Raw genomic sequence first — 16,736 nt, 5'->3', positions numbered from 1 at the left:
ATGGGATAATGCTTGGCATTTGGCACAGTAATTAGATAGTTTTGCCTTACATTTGCCTTTGAGCTGGAGAGTTTATAGGGGAATTTGATGCACTACATGGCTCATGAATGGTGAAGAGAAATGAAACTGCTATAGAACTGATAGACTTTGTATACTGAGAGGAAAGAAAGAAAACCAACTATCTTTCAAAATAAATACTGTCTTCTTAAAGTGTTCTGCTTATACAGCCAGATGGTTTTGAATTCTTGCCCTGCAGTGTGTAGYACAAATAAAAGCAGATGCCTGTTGACATTTTGCTTTCTAACTCTACCAGGTAACCACTCTTGTAAGATGCAGAAAGGAAGAGAAAAATAGAGGTAAGCTCACTTCTTCAATACAGCTGTGGCTTATGAGGGTGGCAGCACAAGACAAGAGTAGGCAATCAGTATTTATAATGTCCAAAATATTGTGTTCACAGGAATATTTCAGCTGCTTTGTCTTGTTTCTGGTTTTAAGCAACCCACCTATTCCTTAGTAAAAATAAGCTCAAGCCCTCAGCCTGTACTCATACAAAGAAGTGGTGGCACTGGTGAGTGTTTTGGCATTTCCAAATGCATGCAATGTTTACAAGTGTTTACGAAGCGAGCTGCAGCTGTCCTGCAGATTGAAAGTGCCACCCGGCTCTGGTGCGGGCAGAAAGCTCAACCCGGGCTGCTGCCTTCACTGCAGCTGCGTCTGGCCGGTTCTGCCGTGCTGGGCTGTGCCTGTCGCCCCGCTCAGCCCCTGCAGCTGCTCTTGTGGCCAGGCTCTCCTTTCACAACCTTCTCGCTGTCCAAAACGCCGCCTCGCTTCAGGCTGCACAGCGTTTTGTGCTATGCCCGTGTCAGACCCTTCTCTCCTGACCGGGGCCGTGCCGCGGATCCACGGCAATGCCACCCAGGCCACAGGCCCCGGCTCCGCGCCGCCCTCCCCACATCCGCCTTTCTTTGGCTTCACATGCGGTGGCTCAGAAATTAGAGAGACGGTGGTGTCTGTTGTGTTGGGTTTTGCGTCTGTTTTTCTCGTCGCTGTCCCTTCTSTGCACAGAGGATGCGGCAGCAGCAGCGGCGGGGCCGGAGGCGGTGCCGGGGCGGGGCGGGAGGTGGCGCGGCGGCCGCCGCCGTACCGGGGGCGGGAGGAGGGAGGGGCGGCGGCAGCCGAGCATTTACAGCGAGCGCCTCCGGGCCGGGGGCGAGGCCGCCGCCTGGCCCGGGGGAGCGCCGGGGGCTGCGGTGAGGGGGCGCGGGCGGCGCGGCCTGCGCGACTCGGCTGGGGAACGCGGGGAGAGCCTGGCGGGGCAGCCGGGACGGCAAGGGGGCTGGATCCGCTGAGGGAGGCCCGGGGCGGGTGAGGGGTCTCGGGGGTGGCGGGTGCGCTGCTCGGATCCCTTGCTCGGATCCCCGTCCCCGGGGCAGGGCCCGCCCACCCGCAGGGCCGCGCCGCTCGGGTTTCAGCGCGGCGGGGCTGAGGGGGCTTCCTGCCGCTGGTGCCGCTCCCCGGGGATGCTTCCTCGCGGCACGCTAAAAACTACCTTTGCGGTGATAAAACCCAACTGTGCGGTTTGCATTACCGGCGGCGATGCTTTCTGCTCGCTGCCCTGTCCCTGMCCGTGTCGGTGCCCGTGGAGCAGCGCCGGGATGGCAGCGGGCTGGGGGAGTCTGCGAAATTCCGGGGGAGCAGGGCGGAATCCGCGAAAAACAGCAGCAAATCTGATTTTCCGTGCTGGCAGCCACGCGAGCATCCAACCCCGAGCCCTTGTGCCCCGGTGACACGGTTTGGGCATCGCCAGAGCGGTTCCTCTCCCTTTGCAGTTTGCATGACAAAATTTGGAGCGGTTGCGCTCGTACCTGCTCTTGTACTGCTGCTGGCTTAGACAGCTGTGAAAAAAACCTAAAGCGACAGTCCCGAAATGTAGCGTGAGGCATAATTTAATGACGTGTTCATAAAATGTCATTAAATTTTTGTTTTTGGGTGAAAAGGGGCTTGTGATAAGATGGAGAGAAGTAATACTTAGCAATAAATAGCAAAAAATTCAAAGGCATACGATTGAAGTTTAAAATAATAAAATACTTTAACAGCATCCCTGGATTACTGTAGAAACAAAAGTAATTTTGCAAGTAAAAAGTCGTAACTGCCGTTTTATTTTGTGCCACTGTAAGCAAACCACCAATGTATGAATTTTATAAAAAAGTTTGTGTGTGTTTCTATAGCTTTATTATTTTTTTAATGTATTGTTTCYAGGGTTGTCTGGCCTTTTGTGTGGATTCAGAGAACGTTTCAGGAGTAGGGTAAGAACCTGAGGCTTTTTGGTGTACTTGTGGGCTTCCCTTATAGAAAAAATGAATGGCATCAATTGTTCAAAGGTGATGAACCTGGCAGAATGTTAAGCCTTTAGTATAAAGAAAGCTCTAAACCGAATCTTTTAGGGCAAGTGGCATTTACAGAAGTATGGAATATTTAGACTAAAAATACATGGGAATAACCTTTGTGGCCTTTTTTAGGCATCTGAAATTACATTTTATGTAATTTTCAGTGTCTTGTGCTTTTTTGTGATTTGCAAAGAATTCTCAGCAACACAATTGAAAATTCGCGTTTTATCTAATGTATTTGTTTCTGTTCCTCTAATGGATGTGTATGTCCTTAAATTAGCATTTGCATGTGTTTAGATACATTTTTTATCAGTTATTGTTTACAACCCAAGCTGCTATTTTATGCAAATTTAATACTTTATATTAGCACAGAATTGTTCCAACAAGGTTGCATTTTTGTGACATTTTGATACTTTCACTTTAATGGATGTCTTGCTCTTTCAATGCTTGTTCATTGATCAGAAATACAATCTCTGTAATTCTCAGCAAAGCATTTGAAGTTATAATCCCTATAATCCTTGTAAAGCAATTTGATGTGTGGTCTATTTTGAGGTTGTCCTGGTTATACCAGTAATGTGCTTCAGTTTTTTAGCCTATGTTCATTTGATAAATAATTTAATTCATTAGTTTTAATATTTAATGTATCATTATGTTTAATTTAAATTTACGTAGCATTTTTCCTATAGTCTTAACAGCGTATGTATGTACTATGTATTTATACTATCTGAACAGTATAAATTCTCAGTTATATATGTAGAAGGTTCTACAAAGTTTATATAATCATTTGATAATGTTGTTGCACTTGGTGGATGGTTGTATGAGTAATGCTGCTTTGAGAATATTAGGTTTGGAGAGACTGGTGTCTTTTGACTGTCTTGCCTTGCCATCTGTTTTTTGTTTCCAGGTTTAGAGCTTCTGCAAGAACAGTACCCTTTTTGCTTGCAAAAGGACTGCACCAAAATTGTCCTTCTCAGAAAGAATGTTTAAGAGCCATAAGCTGTGAGAACTTTATCAATGCCTCTTAAATCTGTGATTTTATAGCAGGTCAGCTATCAAGCAACCTTAAAAGAGCAAGATTTTATGAAAGTTAAAGTTTATGGAAGGCAGTACTATTATTAGATTTAAAAAAAAAAAACCCACAGAAACATCAAAACCCAACACATTGTACTGTTTCCAGAAGGCTTTTTTTTTTATTTTATTTTTAGAGCTGCATATGAGTACATGAGGTGAAAGGAGTGATAAACAAAGCAAAACAAGGAAGATGTAAAATAATGTAATGTTACAGATGATGCATGAAGTTAWATTTTCGGGCTTTCAATTTTCTCGGATATCTCTTCTTTAATGTTACAGTGGATTTTTTTTACCACTCTTCCCCAGCAGAAAACTGGAGGAAGTATCTTTTGCCTTGCTTATCCAAGCTTGTTTCAGACGTTTCATAACAACTTATTGGAATGTGTAAACAGGTAAAGGGAGTTGTCTAAACTCACAAGTTTCTGCTGTAAGTCTCAGTTTGGAGATGATGGTGATTTGGAGATGATGGTGATGCTATAACTCTCAGTTTGGTGATGTTTGGAATGTSATAGTGTGGCCTAACAGATGACCAGGGTGGTGGTTATTTATGTTTTTTGATTGCCAGAATGAAATTTTGCACTCTTCTTTTGCCTTTTGTTTGTAGCAAYTAGGGGGGAGACCTAAGGTGCTTTGCCACGTCCAAGAGAATTATGTAACATAATAGATAATGCTGTTGAGATTAATCCCACAAAAAGAATCTGTGTTGACAGTTTGACAGTTCTGTTGACAGTACTAGTTACAGCCCTGCCAAGTTTCATCATTTGTATGTTTTCAGCTGAACTTGACTTTAGTTCTGCTAACATTTTGGAGACTTAATACAGTTTTTGTAAATGCACTTGCAGGAATGAAGTGGAAGTCAACTGAATTCTCTCGTGCTCTGCTGAGACGAAATGCCATTCATGTTTGTGGTGAATGGAAGTCATGGCAATGTCTAACATGGGAGGGAAAGACACGAATGGACCATGTGGCGTGACTCCTTCAGACTGCAGCTCTTCTGCCTGCTTATGGCAGTACTGGCTGTTGTGGTGCTGGTCCATAATTTTTTTCAGTTAGAGGTAAGTGGAGCCTGTTTCTTCTCCAAGATGGCAACATAATTAATTTTTGAATGTAGGATTAGAATTGTGTCTGACTGACAGAATTTAGCTATAAATTGGAATCACAGAAAATTCATAGTGGAAGGGTGTCTGGAGACGTTTAATCCTAAACCTTCCTCAAAGGGCTGGTGTCAGAGTTAGCTTGGATTGCAGGAGTATTTTGCAGTATTTTGACTTTTGACAGTATCCAAGGTCACTCAGATTTCACAGCCTACCTAGGTAGCCTGTTGCAGTGCCACATCTCTCTTAGAGGGAAGAATGTTTGTCTCATGTGTAATAAGAAGTTAACTCTTATCCTGTTAGTTTAATTTCAGCTCTTCTGTAACTCCCCTGTAGGTGCTGAAAGACTGCAGTTAGGTCTTCTCCAGATTTAAAAAAAGAAGTTTGGATTCCCGTAGTGTCACTCCAGTTCCCTCATCATCCCYGGRGTTCTTAKCTGGTGTCTCCAGTTTTACTCTGGYGTGGGTTGTTCAAAAAMCAGACWCAATGTTCTAGATATGACTTTACCATGGGGAAGTTGAAGAGAACTATAACTTGGCTCAGTCAGCTGGTTAGGATCTTCTTAATTCCTTGYCACAGTGCTGTGCTGCTGACACATGGTGAGTTTGCTGTCTCCTGGAATCTCWGGGTCTTTTTCTGGAGAGCTGTTAATTACTTGTTCATCCTGTACTGATGCAATTTTAATTTGCCTTTCCATTTCTCCCTCTGCTGTGTCTGACTTGGATTTTTCATTTTACTTATCACTTTAGTGAAAAGCAGAGCTCCTTTCAATCTGCTTAGTCAGTAACCCCAGATTAAAGTCAAGGCAGGTAAGGATCTGTCTGAGGGAACCCTGGAGGCCGACCCTGCCTGTTGGCTGCCTGCCTGGCCAGGCAGTCCACTGCTGCATTTGGAGGATGAGCATTGTAATGCTTAGCCTGACACCTCGTTAAATTATAGCCATCCTTTGTGCATGGGAGCCAGTCAGTAATTGCTTTATGCTTCTGAGCTATGTGTATGCTGCTTGCAGAATCTTCCTTCCTCCTGGCTAGTGATGCCCAAATGAAATGATCCMAAAGAGGGGCTGAAAACCACCCCAGCCCACAAAAAATACAGCTGAATTGGAAGAGGATGACATAAGGGTAAGGAAGATGTTAGAGAAGTCTAAAATCACAAGTGACTCAGGATCAATAGCTGAGCAATTAGTGCTCRTTGCCTATTCCAGTACTCGTGGACACATTATATAAAAACTGCAGATGCTGATTTTAAAGGAAGCAGGATTTTTTTTTTTTTTATGGATTGCAGCAAAGCTGCAGAGGTCCTTGCAGTAAGACTGTAGTTACTAAATGCATGTATTCAAACAATCTGGATGAATGCACAGAAAAAAAATCCTTTATAGGATACTACATCTTAAAGATGTCTACCTTAGTGTTTTAGAAGTGTAAACCATAAAGTGCTAGAAACTGTTAAGTCTACAGGAGGAAAATAGCGCAACAATTTTTGTCTGTTTTCTTTTCCCTCATACCTGCTTTGGAAACTATTGGCAATCAAAATTACTGTTTGACTTTTGGTTCCAGTTAACATGATCCATTTTGTGTTACATAGGAGGTAGCTTTTGTTTTCTCCTTCTATGGTTYTATTTTGTTTTGGTTTTTGACCTAGGATGTTGCCTGAGGAGTGCTGATATTTAGAATCTTAAACTGTTTTATTTCTATTTTAAGATTATGTTTCTTAGAGAAAAGGGCTCTTGGCAGTGCTTTCAGAGTGAAATGGAAAATGCAGGTTGGATGTTCACTCTGTGCTTTTTCTTGCCACTGTCCATGATAAGTGTCTYTATGACTTCATTGCCTTTTGCATATCTGCTGTTCTAAACTCAGTTAAGCATTGTGTTGCTGGTAAATACTTACATTATAACATGCAATTCTAACCCTTTCTATTGTGTTAACTTTTCTGAATAGACCTGCTCCGGAATTTGTCTGTATCTCAGCTCAGTTTTCCAGGCACTCTAGTATAGGCATTTATGCTGATTCTTTTCAGTCAGAGATCAAAGTCAGAAAAAGTCTTACAAAGCTTTCACAGAATATCTGTAACCAAATCTGTTCAGGCTCTGGAAGGAAAACTTTTGTTGGTTACTGTTGAAAACGTATTTGTAAATGCATCGGACATACTTCTCATTCCCAAATCATCCAACCTAGCTGGCTAAAGCTCAGGATCTGAGGCAATTGTTAGTTACTCTCCCATTTAGTCTCCCTTCTTKTTCTCTTTAGGATTTTCATGTTGAAATGTCCCCTCTTAATTTCTTAAGCTACTAATAATATCCTCTCAGTAGTCCTACCCATATCAGAATTTTACTTGCTTTATCTTGTGTTTAAAAAAAYCTCAAGCAAACAAACAAGCTGCCCACAAAACATTTGATAGTTAGCTTATTATTTACTTTGCATTTTAGTACAGAATGACTACTCCTTTGAGGTCACATAGTTGATCCCATAGTACCAGAAGAAATGTGTCTTTATTTTTGTATAATTTTTTTCCTGTGAACATAGCCAGACAGATAAAATGTGCAGTAATTTTTTTGTGAAGTATCGGGGTGGTGCCCGAACATCATGCCTTCAGGATACAGGAGAGWTTGTACCTGTGGCCTTTAGAGTGACAGAACCACTTCAGGATTGATTRTGAGCACTCTTTTATTTAAAAGCACCTTGAAGAGACAGTGTATGTGAGAAGGGAAGTTTCTTGCCAGGATGGTAAATGAAATCAGACCGCTGAAACTAAACAAAAGAACTGTGTAACAAAGTTTTGAATTCTTGCTTCTAAATTGYAGATGCCTACAGAAGATAATTTTATCTTATTCCAATTATTTCTGGAACATTTGTCTGTCAGGTGATGGCTTTTTTGGATTGGCTCTGGCACTTAGAGTAGTTTAGCAGCCACTCAGTGCTGTGAGATGGTAATGATAGAGAACTGATCTCCTATCTGTCGTAGACATCAAATAAACTACCCGGAGTGTAAAATTACTGAAAATAAGATCACCAACCTTTCAGGAATTGRTATTTGTTCAGTTTYTGATGTTGWCTGCTGGAACTTTTTTTTTTCCCACCATGCCTGTTGCCTGGGAATATCTCTTGTGTTGTTTCCTGCTTTAGTGACARTGACTTATAAAGGTTTGCAGCACCTGTTCAGAATGTACCAGGCCAGGGCAGGAGTTAACAGTTGGTGGAAGATGCAGGGCTTTGAGTTGGAGTTCCCCCTTTTCAGCAGCAACAGAAATACTCAACATTTCTGTCAGCCACCTACATTGTGCTGTTTACCTGAGGACAAGTGCTCATTGTGGATCTTCCCAAGTACTCTGTGACCCTTCTAGAATATCTTTGAGAGCATTATTGCCTGGATTGATCTATATGTTGTATCTAATTTTTGCTTAGTTGGCAGTGAGAATGCCAAAAGCTGAGGAGTTGAGATGTGAACTTCCATTAGTTCTCATAAAAAYATACTTTCCTTTTCCCCTTTTTATGACACCTCTAATGCAGGAATTGCTAGGGGATTTATTTGTGCTTAACTGACAAATATTCTGTTCTTTCCTGCCTRTGTTACTTGCCAGATATCCATTAAATTACTTTGTGGTCACATTTGGGTTCTGGTTAGYTTCAAAATGCAGTAAATAAAAAAAAATAGAAAAAAAAACCAACAAAGCAAAAAAATCAAACTCCTCCTACTCAAACAAAAAATCCTCAAACCCAACAAACAAACAAATGTAGTCCCTTGGAATTGCACATAAAATACATGACACCTTGAATGGAGGATACATGGATATAAGCAAAGCAGGTGTTATTCAACATGGAGCCTGTAATGAACACTAAAAGAATCTGTGTCATAAAGGAAGAGCACCTTGAAAAATCCTCWTTATCTGTTTTTAATAAAGGAACTTTATTTAGTTTTGGCTACTAACTTCAGTAGAAAGCCCCCAGTTCTGCACAGTCTCAATACAACACCAAGGAGATACTTAGAAATGCCAAGAGGGAGTAGGAAATGGAGTGGGGATAAACWAAGCAAATTATTTGCCTCAGGAGAGGCCTTGTGTGTCCATAGGGGCAGGAGAGCTTAAACAGTTGTTTGGAGCTGAGCCTGGGAAACACTTAAGAAAGGAAGAGGTTTGGAAAAGAAAGATTTGGAAAGTTTTTCTATTCCAGTCAAGGATCTTTGGTATATTAATTGCCTCTGAAGCTTTTTCTGTCTTTCCTGGCAAAGGGAATCTCTGCAATATTTTCTACTGTGAATAGTGTACATGGTATAACTTATTTTCTCACATAAGCTTATAATTCTGCAACAATATGTGGTCCTGGTTGGGCTTGAGAGAGGGCTGTAAARATGAGCAAAGATGATGGAGGAGGAATGGTCCTTGAGGATGCCTTTYACCTTCATGGAGAGTCCTCCTCAGGCCCTTTGAAGAAAGACTGAGGAKATATTTGTGGATCAAAAATTTGATCTATTCTTCTTAGTGGGTCATGATGATGACTTTAACCTGGAGATTTTGAAGTGACAGTCAGTGCTCGTCCTTGTTCTCAGCTGCATACAAGTGAAGAGCYTTGGCCTTGTGCTTTGCTGAAAATCTGTGTAGGTGGACTGATTTGGAGTTATCAAACCATACTCTATTTTCTGAGTAAGTTTGTTGGCTTGGTGTTCTCTGCACCTTTTCCCACTGAAAGATATATGTATGCCTCTGGAGAGACTTAGAAAGCCTAGCTAGGCTGGGAATGGCATCTTCTAATCTGTGACAGAAAGACTAGGTTAAAARCCCTGAGGAAATTTATAGAAGATTAAAAATAGGGATACATCAGTTTTTTAAGCTTAGATAGTGCCACAGATAGCCATCTCTTCTTAATTTGAAAGGATTTCTTTTTCCCATGTCCCTCAACCCAAAGTACCGGCCATTGAGGAGGCAACTGAAATATAGAAACTTTCCCTTGGGAACTTAGACTGAAAACAGCAATTAATTGTRCACACATATTCTCCCTTTCCAACCCTCTTTTGGAAAATGCTTAAATATTTTTGCTGAGACATTGTACCAGCTTATTGGGTGCATCAAAATGTGTAGCTAATTTTTAAAAATATTTCCATGCAGTATTTTCTGTGTTATGTATATATGTATGAGCAACTGAAGGCAAAAAGTTGTGAAGGTATCCAAAAATAGAAACKTGGCTTAATTCAAGGATGCATGTAGGCAAGATTTAAAGTAGAACTGTGCCTGAGATTCACTCTCAGCTTTGGCTGAAATTTACTGGACTAATGAAAGTAATGTGCAGTCCAYCTGCAGCTTTGCTTGCTGTGATGGAAAACAAAAATAATTATGAATTATTTCAGGTGGCCTATGGGGAAAGTTTATTAAATGCTGGGTGGGAATATAAAACAGAAGCAAAAGCTTCTGTTGTGATGTTAACATTTGGTGTATAGATGGGTATGTGTCCATTTACATTCTAGGGTTACARTGTAGCAATTTACAGTTTCATTTTTTATTGTTAACTTGGATATCAAACAAAGAAGATTTTGTGTATCCATCCTACATCCTAATGAGCTCATGCGAGCTCATGCTCTTACTCTTAAGCTGATCAAACCAAACTTAATCTGTCACAGACTTAAAAAACCTATTTGTTTCTATTGCTTGTTAGGTTTACCTTCTAAAAAAGTATGTTGAATCTCAATRTGGTTCAAATAATTTTAAAACACTGGTGATATTTCCATGGACAAAAAAAATGTTTATAACAGTGAATAAGGCTTTAATATGAGTGCTGTGACTTTTAGTACATTACTGAGCAGTTAGTTTTGGAGGAGGTAAATGGRAAACACTGGGGTATTGGTAAGTACAATGATATTTTAAAATATTTCAAATAACATTGTTGGAATTTTTTAGCAATATTTCAAATCTAAACTAGCCCRTCATCTGATGCTGTGTGAATTGTACACTGTATAAGTTTAATCTTTGCTTGAAAAACAGTTTTCCTTCTTTATGGAATAGAAGTATGCAAAAGTTCTACTATATATACGTCATAATTAATTACTCATTAACTGCTGATTTTGTGTGTATGTGAAAGGTATGTTTGAATTTGCTGATTAGAATTCTCATGGGTAGCTCGGGAGCCTTAGATTGTGCTATTTTAAAAAAATTCCTAATGCAAACCTGCAAAATTATGTGATGTCATAAGGAAGAYGGTATCTGCAGTCATTTGCATGAAAATACAGTTTTGGACACTKATGTGAAGTGACAGCAGAAGCCCCCTCTCTTAGTCTAGCATTGTATTTAACTGTTTTGATTTTTGAACTCTTGTGTGGAGTAGGAATGCTTTGCTTGCTGTTTCATTTGGTGCTGGAAGCAGCTGTAAATAGATTTTAAAATCTATAAATAAACAATCTGGGTTTTTTTCCCTGTTTAGTCCTAGCATGTCCTATACAATTCTACTTGCCAACTAGCTCATGAATTCATTGTCCCAGAAGGATCTGKTGGTTTTTTCCTTTTATTTCTTTCAATCTGCACAATACAGGGAAGCATGCATTTTGGATAATTAGCTAAGAAGCAATGTGAGTGTGACCAGATAAATGACTGCAGCTGCTACATGCAGCAGACTTCTCTAGAAGGCATGTGCAGGGGGTGCATCAGCTGCATCTGCATCTCAAGAAACTCTATTTCTTTGCATTACATTGGGCAGCTATTAGACCCCATGGTGCTTCAAGACTAAAACATTGCTGCAGAAGAAAATAAAACACAAGTTATGATTTACAATTTACTCATCCAACCTTTTATATTTTTTTTTTCATAATGCTGATATTTAGAGAATATACCGTGAAATACTGGCGTGCATTGGATGTGACCTATTTAAAAGCTTGTTTGCCAAAGTAGGGTAACCACAGGTTGCCCACCTGTTCCTTTAAAAATTCCATGGTCCAAGTGATAGATTGTGAAGTTGCTTCATTTGGTCAGCTTCAAAGCTCTGTAAAGCAAAKCCCAGTTCTTGGGATGTTTCCTGACAAAGCATCCATTATTCACAGTGTTTCATTTCATAGCACAGCTTCAGGTAATCTTTTTCTCCCCAGCACCTGGATGATGACACAGTTTCAGGATCAAATTGGATAACAGAAAACAACGTCCAGCATTCTCTGTCACAGACAACCAAAACTACCAGRAAGCCTTACTGTGGGTACACGCAGCAGACCTTGTCCAAGAGGGAACAAGTGGAGCAGGAATCCTTGCTTGCTGGAATACAGTGGCCAAAACCCCCTGATGGCAAAATCRCCTTTGAACAAAGCACTGATCCAGCACAGAGTGACTTTGTCATTGTGAAACCCAGCAGGTTCTTCAAGGTGGGTGATCAGTTAGAGGTGCTTGTTCGTATGAGGGATTTCCAAGGAAAMCCCAAGCAGTATGGTGGAGACTATTTGCAGGCACGAATTCACTCTCCTGTGCTGAAAGCTGGAGCAGCGGGAAGGATTGTAGATTGCCAAAATGGCCTTTACAAAGTCTTCTTTACCTTGCTTTGGCCAGGAGAGGTTAAAGTTTCTGTGTCWCTTGTCCACCCGAGCGAAGCAATCCAAGTCCTCTTGCGTTTACGAGAGGAAAGGCCGGACAGAGTTTATTTCAAGAGCTCCTTCAAGTCTGGGAGGTATTCAGAGACTACCGAGTGCAATGTCTGCTTGCCTGGAGGTCTCCCAGTGTGTAACTTCACAGATCTCCACACGGGTGAGCCATGGTTCTGTTACAAGCCTCGAAAACTGTCCTGTGCCAGCCGAATCAGCCATGCCAAAGGTGGATATCTGAAAGGTCTTCTGACACACGAGGAAAGCCTCTTTTTCCAAAGGTTTGTACGTTCAATTTATATATACTCAGTCAAGTTGTTTTGTTTGGGKTTTTTWAATACRAATTTTAGCCTATTGGTTAAATTTGACACATTGCTTTAGAGTTGGAGTGTATCTGCAGGACCAGGTGTTTGATGTTAATTGTTGAATAGCTCTTCCCTTCTATTCAGCTGTGCATGAATCTTAGACAGCAATCTTAAAGAAACTTGGCATGTGCTCCTTCTGTGCTTTGAATTCAACCCTGCTGAATTTCACGAGAGCATGCTGTCTAAATCTGGTGGTGGTTTGGGGGACTGTTTCCTTATTTTCTGTTTCCATRCCTGCACTTGCAATATCAGTAACAATGCTTTGAGAAGTATTTTTGGCCAAATCTAAACTACCTAAAAAAGRTCCAGGTTTTAGTTTTATTTTCACAGAAATTACCAGTTGCTTTTGTCCTCATCAAGTCGTCTTAAATGTAATGCAATATGTTCCCTGTTGCTCAATATGGCTTTCAAACCTTAGAAATAGTTTTAAGTCAGTCATAAAAAAAGCAYCTCCTAGAACAAATTGCTGAACAACACCCATGCAAGTGGAAATGATCTGTGCATTTTATTTCAAGTGTCAGATTAAATTAGTTTCATAGCCATATTTTGTTTCTGCATTCAGCGTTAAAAAAAAAAGCGAAACCATCTCTTAGTGCCTGGGTGTGACAGAACTGCTTCTGTATGAAATTACACAGCTGAATCTAGATAAAGTTAGTTACTGTGTAGTATCTGAGTTGTAGTTGTAGGCTACTGCCTTGCTCTCCAGCAAAGATGKTGAAGGAAAGTCTTTTGGCAGGATGTTCACTTGAGGCCTAAACTGGGAAAGATTTTAGAGCAGCCGCTCCAAATAGTATAATTAGTCAAGTATGTGTGCATGTTCATTACCAAGACCTGAAATAAAAAGCATCAGAGGATTTTTTTATTTAGCTCTTCCTTATCAAGTTTGTAAGTGCATCTTCTGACTTTCTCTGGCAGTTCACTTGTAAAATACAGCCCACACAATTTATTGGTCATGTTTCCATATGGGAATGGGAAAGGTCTTTTTCTTGGTTTTGTTTTGATTGTTTATTTGTTGGTKTGTTTCATTCAGCTCTGAGATCCTTGACAGACGTGTCTTATAGAAATTCYAAATAATTTATTTCTTAAATGGAGAAAAAAAATAGACAAGGATTCTTTTCAAAACAGTGGCAAAGAGTTTAGTATTAATCTACTGAGAGCTGCTGCTGCAGCCACTACCCTTACAGTGGTTTGTCTCCACATGTTCTGCAAGCTGGGAACATTTTTGTGGCAAATCTCTGAAAGCTTCTTGCAGACCTCTGACAGCTTGCCTGCTATCTGGAGATTTGTGTCAGTGCAAGTGTGCACAAGATTTGTGTCAGTGCCATGRAATTTTGAATTTGGATTCAGAATAGTGAGGAAGTTAATGCGGAATGAATTCAGCTATAGGAAGTAGAGTAAACTTAAGTAAAAAACTYGTAGAACTGTGTACTTATTTGAAGTGGATTAAAAAAAGAAATTGATAATACCTTCAARTTTTACAGTAAATTTTACAAATATTGCTATGTTCATTTTTTGTTCAAGTGATGTGAATATCAAAAGGCCGATACTCTCCAGTGGACCTGATTCAGTCATTGTAAAGCCCAAGGCATTTACAGGTAAGGTGAACTGCATAAGATTATTGTTTGTAATTCATAATTAAATTTATGAAAAGAACAACAGGCATAAAATAATTCATTTGTTTTCTGAGCATGGCATAAAAATCAATATCAGATTTGTATTGAGACAATGAAAGAAGGCTTTTGGGTGTTAACTGTAATACAAGTTCAGAAAAAATTTTTTTTCTTAAATTACATACCTAAGTGGGATTTTTAGCAAAAAAAAGAAGTCAGAAGAAGAGAGAAATTTGTTCTCTTGCCCAAAATGTCTTTTTTCCCCTAGCATTTACACACACTGTCTTAGAGTAGCTGCTTACCAAACTCTTAGTTTAATGAAAACAGCTGTGTGGTGTTTCTTAATTTCTTTCTTTGTTAATATTTTCATAAYTTGCATTCAAGTATTACTATCATTTGGGTTACCACAGGGTGTCAGAACCTATCTCTGTGGACCAGAACCTAACTGTTCTGTGCCCTTTTTAAGAAGAGRACAAAGACCATCTGTACTACAATAACCTTAGAGGTTTTATCTCATTCTTATCCACATGCAAGCTTTTCATGCTTTCACTTTTATTTATCGCATAAAATGTGATACACACAGAATTATTTCTTAAATGAAAATGTCTTTTTTTTTTCATAAGATTTAAGGAGACTTTTAAGATAGAGTTACTGAKYTGTGCAATAAAGTCTGAACAGAAAGCAACTTACAGTATTTTTCTTTTAGTYTTACTGTTTACTAAAAAGATACAGTTCTACTACTTGGCTAGCAGCATTTTACCTCCCCACCCTTTTTCTTTCTCCAGATCCTTTAGGTGACCTGTTTTTGTTGCTTTTATCTTGTATATTTCCTGACAGAAACTTGCTGCAAATTCAAAATGTGATTGTCACCCCTCTTCTAGGAGCTATGAATGATCAAAGCCTGCCTACATGTCCTGAGGATTAATGCTGGGTTAAAAAGGGATGATAGGAATAGCACATTTCCTCAGGGAAATTCCTTCCAAGTGCAGCCATCTCTAAATAAATAAACTGAACTCACTGGTATAATGCTCATGAATGTATGGATTTGTTAGGATTGGTGGCACACACAACTTAATTGTTCTGCTGCTGTTCTTTTTGTACATATTTTTCTGTGTGGTGGTGAATGTAGATGAAGTTTTTAAAGTATTTTTTTTCCTGAAATACAAGTTTTTGTTTCTATCCTTGGTTTGTAACTTCAGACTGAAGCTTTTACTCTTTTCTGTAAAATCTCAAAGTAAGGACTCCTTGAACTATGGGCCAAAACTAGTATGATACTATACACAGACTTGAAATGATGATTTACTGTGGGACACCAAAAAGTTGTTCTGGTGCCATTCTTATGAATATATGTGTAGCCAAAGAATCCATTTAAAAGGTAAAAAATGGAAATGCTTTTACATCAAAACYTAGAATCAAATGAACTCAGGTTGTGAATTCACATATGAATTAGTCTTTAATTGCATAACCATGTGAGGGCTTTTTTTTCCCTTTCTCTGTGGGATTCCTGTTTATAAATATTGGATGAGTCCACATTATTGATTTTTTTTTTATTCCTTCATTGTCCCTGCTGTCAGATTTAAAGAATTTAAATTTTCTGATGGCTTTTTTTCCATGGTAATTATGTTTATTTTTGTTACACAAACATAACAGTAGTTCGTTTTTTACAGTGTCCCTGTGAGGTTTTAAGGAGATTAACATCCTCTAAGATTAACATCTACTAATGCAACATAYTGAGAATATTGTAGAGAAAAAGAACAATTAAAAACGCTTATTAGGAAATATGGTCGGGTGTATCTGTGTTTTAGTGAAGCATCTATCAGAGGACGCTTTTGGGCCCTGGAATTTCAGTGTTTGTACTTTAGGATAATTAGAACAGTCCCTGGCATGATTTTGGCCATGACAATGTGTGCTTTATCAAACAGCTGTAAGTTATGACAGGGCATGGATTGCTCTTAGCAGTCTCCATTCCAAGGTGAGTAAGAGTGTTTAAACAGCTGGAAGTGTCTGCTCCATGCAGCTGGTGTTTGTGCCAGGGAAGATCYCCATGCTTATTCATGGCATTTGAATACATGAATGGCAAAGGAGGAACCTGAAACAACCTCACAGAAGTTTGATGTACCAATATGATACTGGTTACTAAGAGAAATGTGACAGTATTTAGCTGATGTAACAATGAGATTGCAGCTTCTCTTCCTGTAATCTTCTCTAATCCTGATACCTTTGCTTGCAAGGTACCCCAAGTTAAAAAGGTATCTTGTGGAGCAAAGCTTCCTTGGTGTGTAGTTTCTCCTCAGGGGGCTGCTTGTCCCAGGTAGGAAACGGGGAGAAGTCTAGATAGCAGAGAAAAACTACAAAATCCATGGAATTAGAGACTGTCATAATTATATTCAAATGGTGCATACTATGTTTTTGGTCTTTGCTTTAATTCTGGCATTTTCGAGGTTTGGAGGCCTTATGTTTCTGACTTAATTCTTTTGGAGTGTCGAGGTATGTGTTATTCCATAGGAGGAGGGTTTTTTTTACGTTTGTTTTGGTTTATTTTGTGTTTTTGTTGGGTTTGTTTTGGGTTTTTTTGGTGTTTCTTTGATCGTTCCCAGGATGTCCTCTGCGGTGCGCAGGCCGGGCGCTGGAGGGCAGCAGTGCGCTGCGACACGGCCGCGGCCGCGC

At 39.9% G+C, this 16,736-nt stretch overlaps 1 protein-coding gene across 4 annotated transcripts in view; it reads left to right on the top strand.

The window, feature by feature from the left end:
- Positions 1 to 1,168: 1,168 nt before the first annotated feature.
- Positions 1,169 to 16,736, top strand: part of NXPE3 (neurexophilin and PC-esterase domain family member 3) — a 19,575-nt gene continuing 4,007 nt past the window's right edge. The window contains exons 1-6 of one of the 4 annotated variants that reach the window (XM_057364137.1): positions 1,169 to 1,250; positions 2,260 to 2,306; positions 3,292 to 3,386; positions 4,301 to 4,513; positions 11,615 to 12,375; positions 13,981 to 14,054. In XM_057364137.1, the coding sequence (XP_057220120.1) occupies positions 4,421 to 4,513; positions 11,615 to 12,375; positions 13,981 to 14,054 (928 nt within the window). In that variant the 5' untranslated portion in view covers positions 1,169 to 1,250; positions 2,260 to 2,306; positions 3,292 to 3,386; positions 4,301 to 4,420. Of the gene's footprint in view, positions 1,251 to 2,259; positions 2,307 to 3,291; positions 3,432 to 3,541; positions 3,851 to 4,300; positions 4,514 to 11,614; positions 12,376 to 13,980; positions 14,055 to 16,736 lie in introns of those variants that run through there. The other 3 variants (XM_057364135.1, XM_057364136.1, XM_057364138.1) reach the window with 3 other exon arrangements.

This window comes from Malurus melanocephalus, unplaced genomic scaffold (genome assembly GCF_030028575.1).
Source record: "Malurus melanocephalus ecotype Western Australia unplaced genomic scaffold, MMel_1.1 scaffold_36, whole genome shotgun sequence".
In the NCBI taxonomy this organism is placed as follows: Eukaryota; Metazoa; Chordata; class Aves; order Passeriformes; family Maluridae; genus Malurus; species Malurus melanocephalus.
The sequence above is the reverse complement of the archived record's forward strand: the minus strand, read 5'-3'. Positions and strand labels throughout refer to the sequence as shown.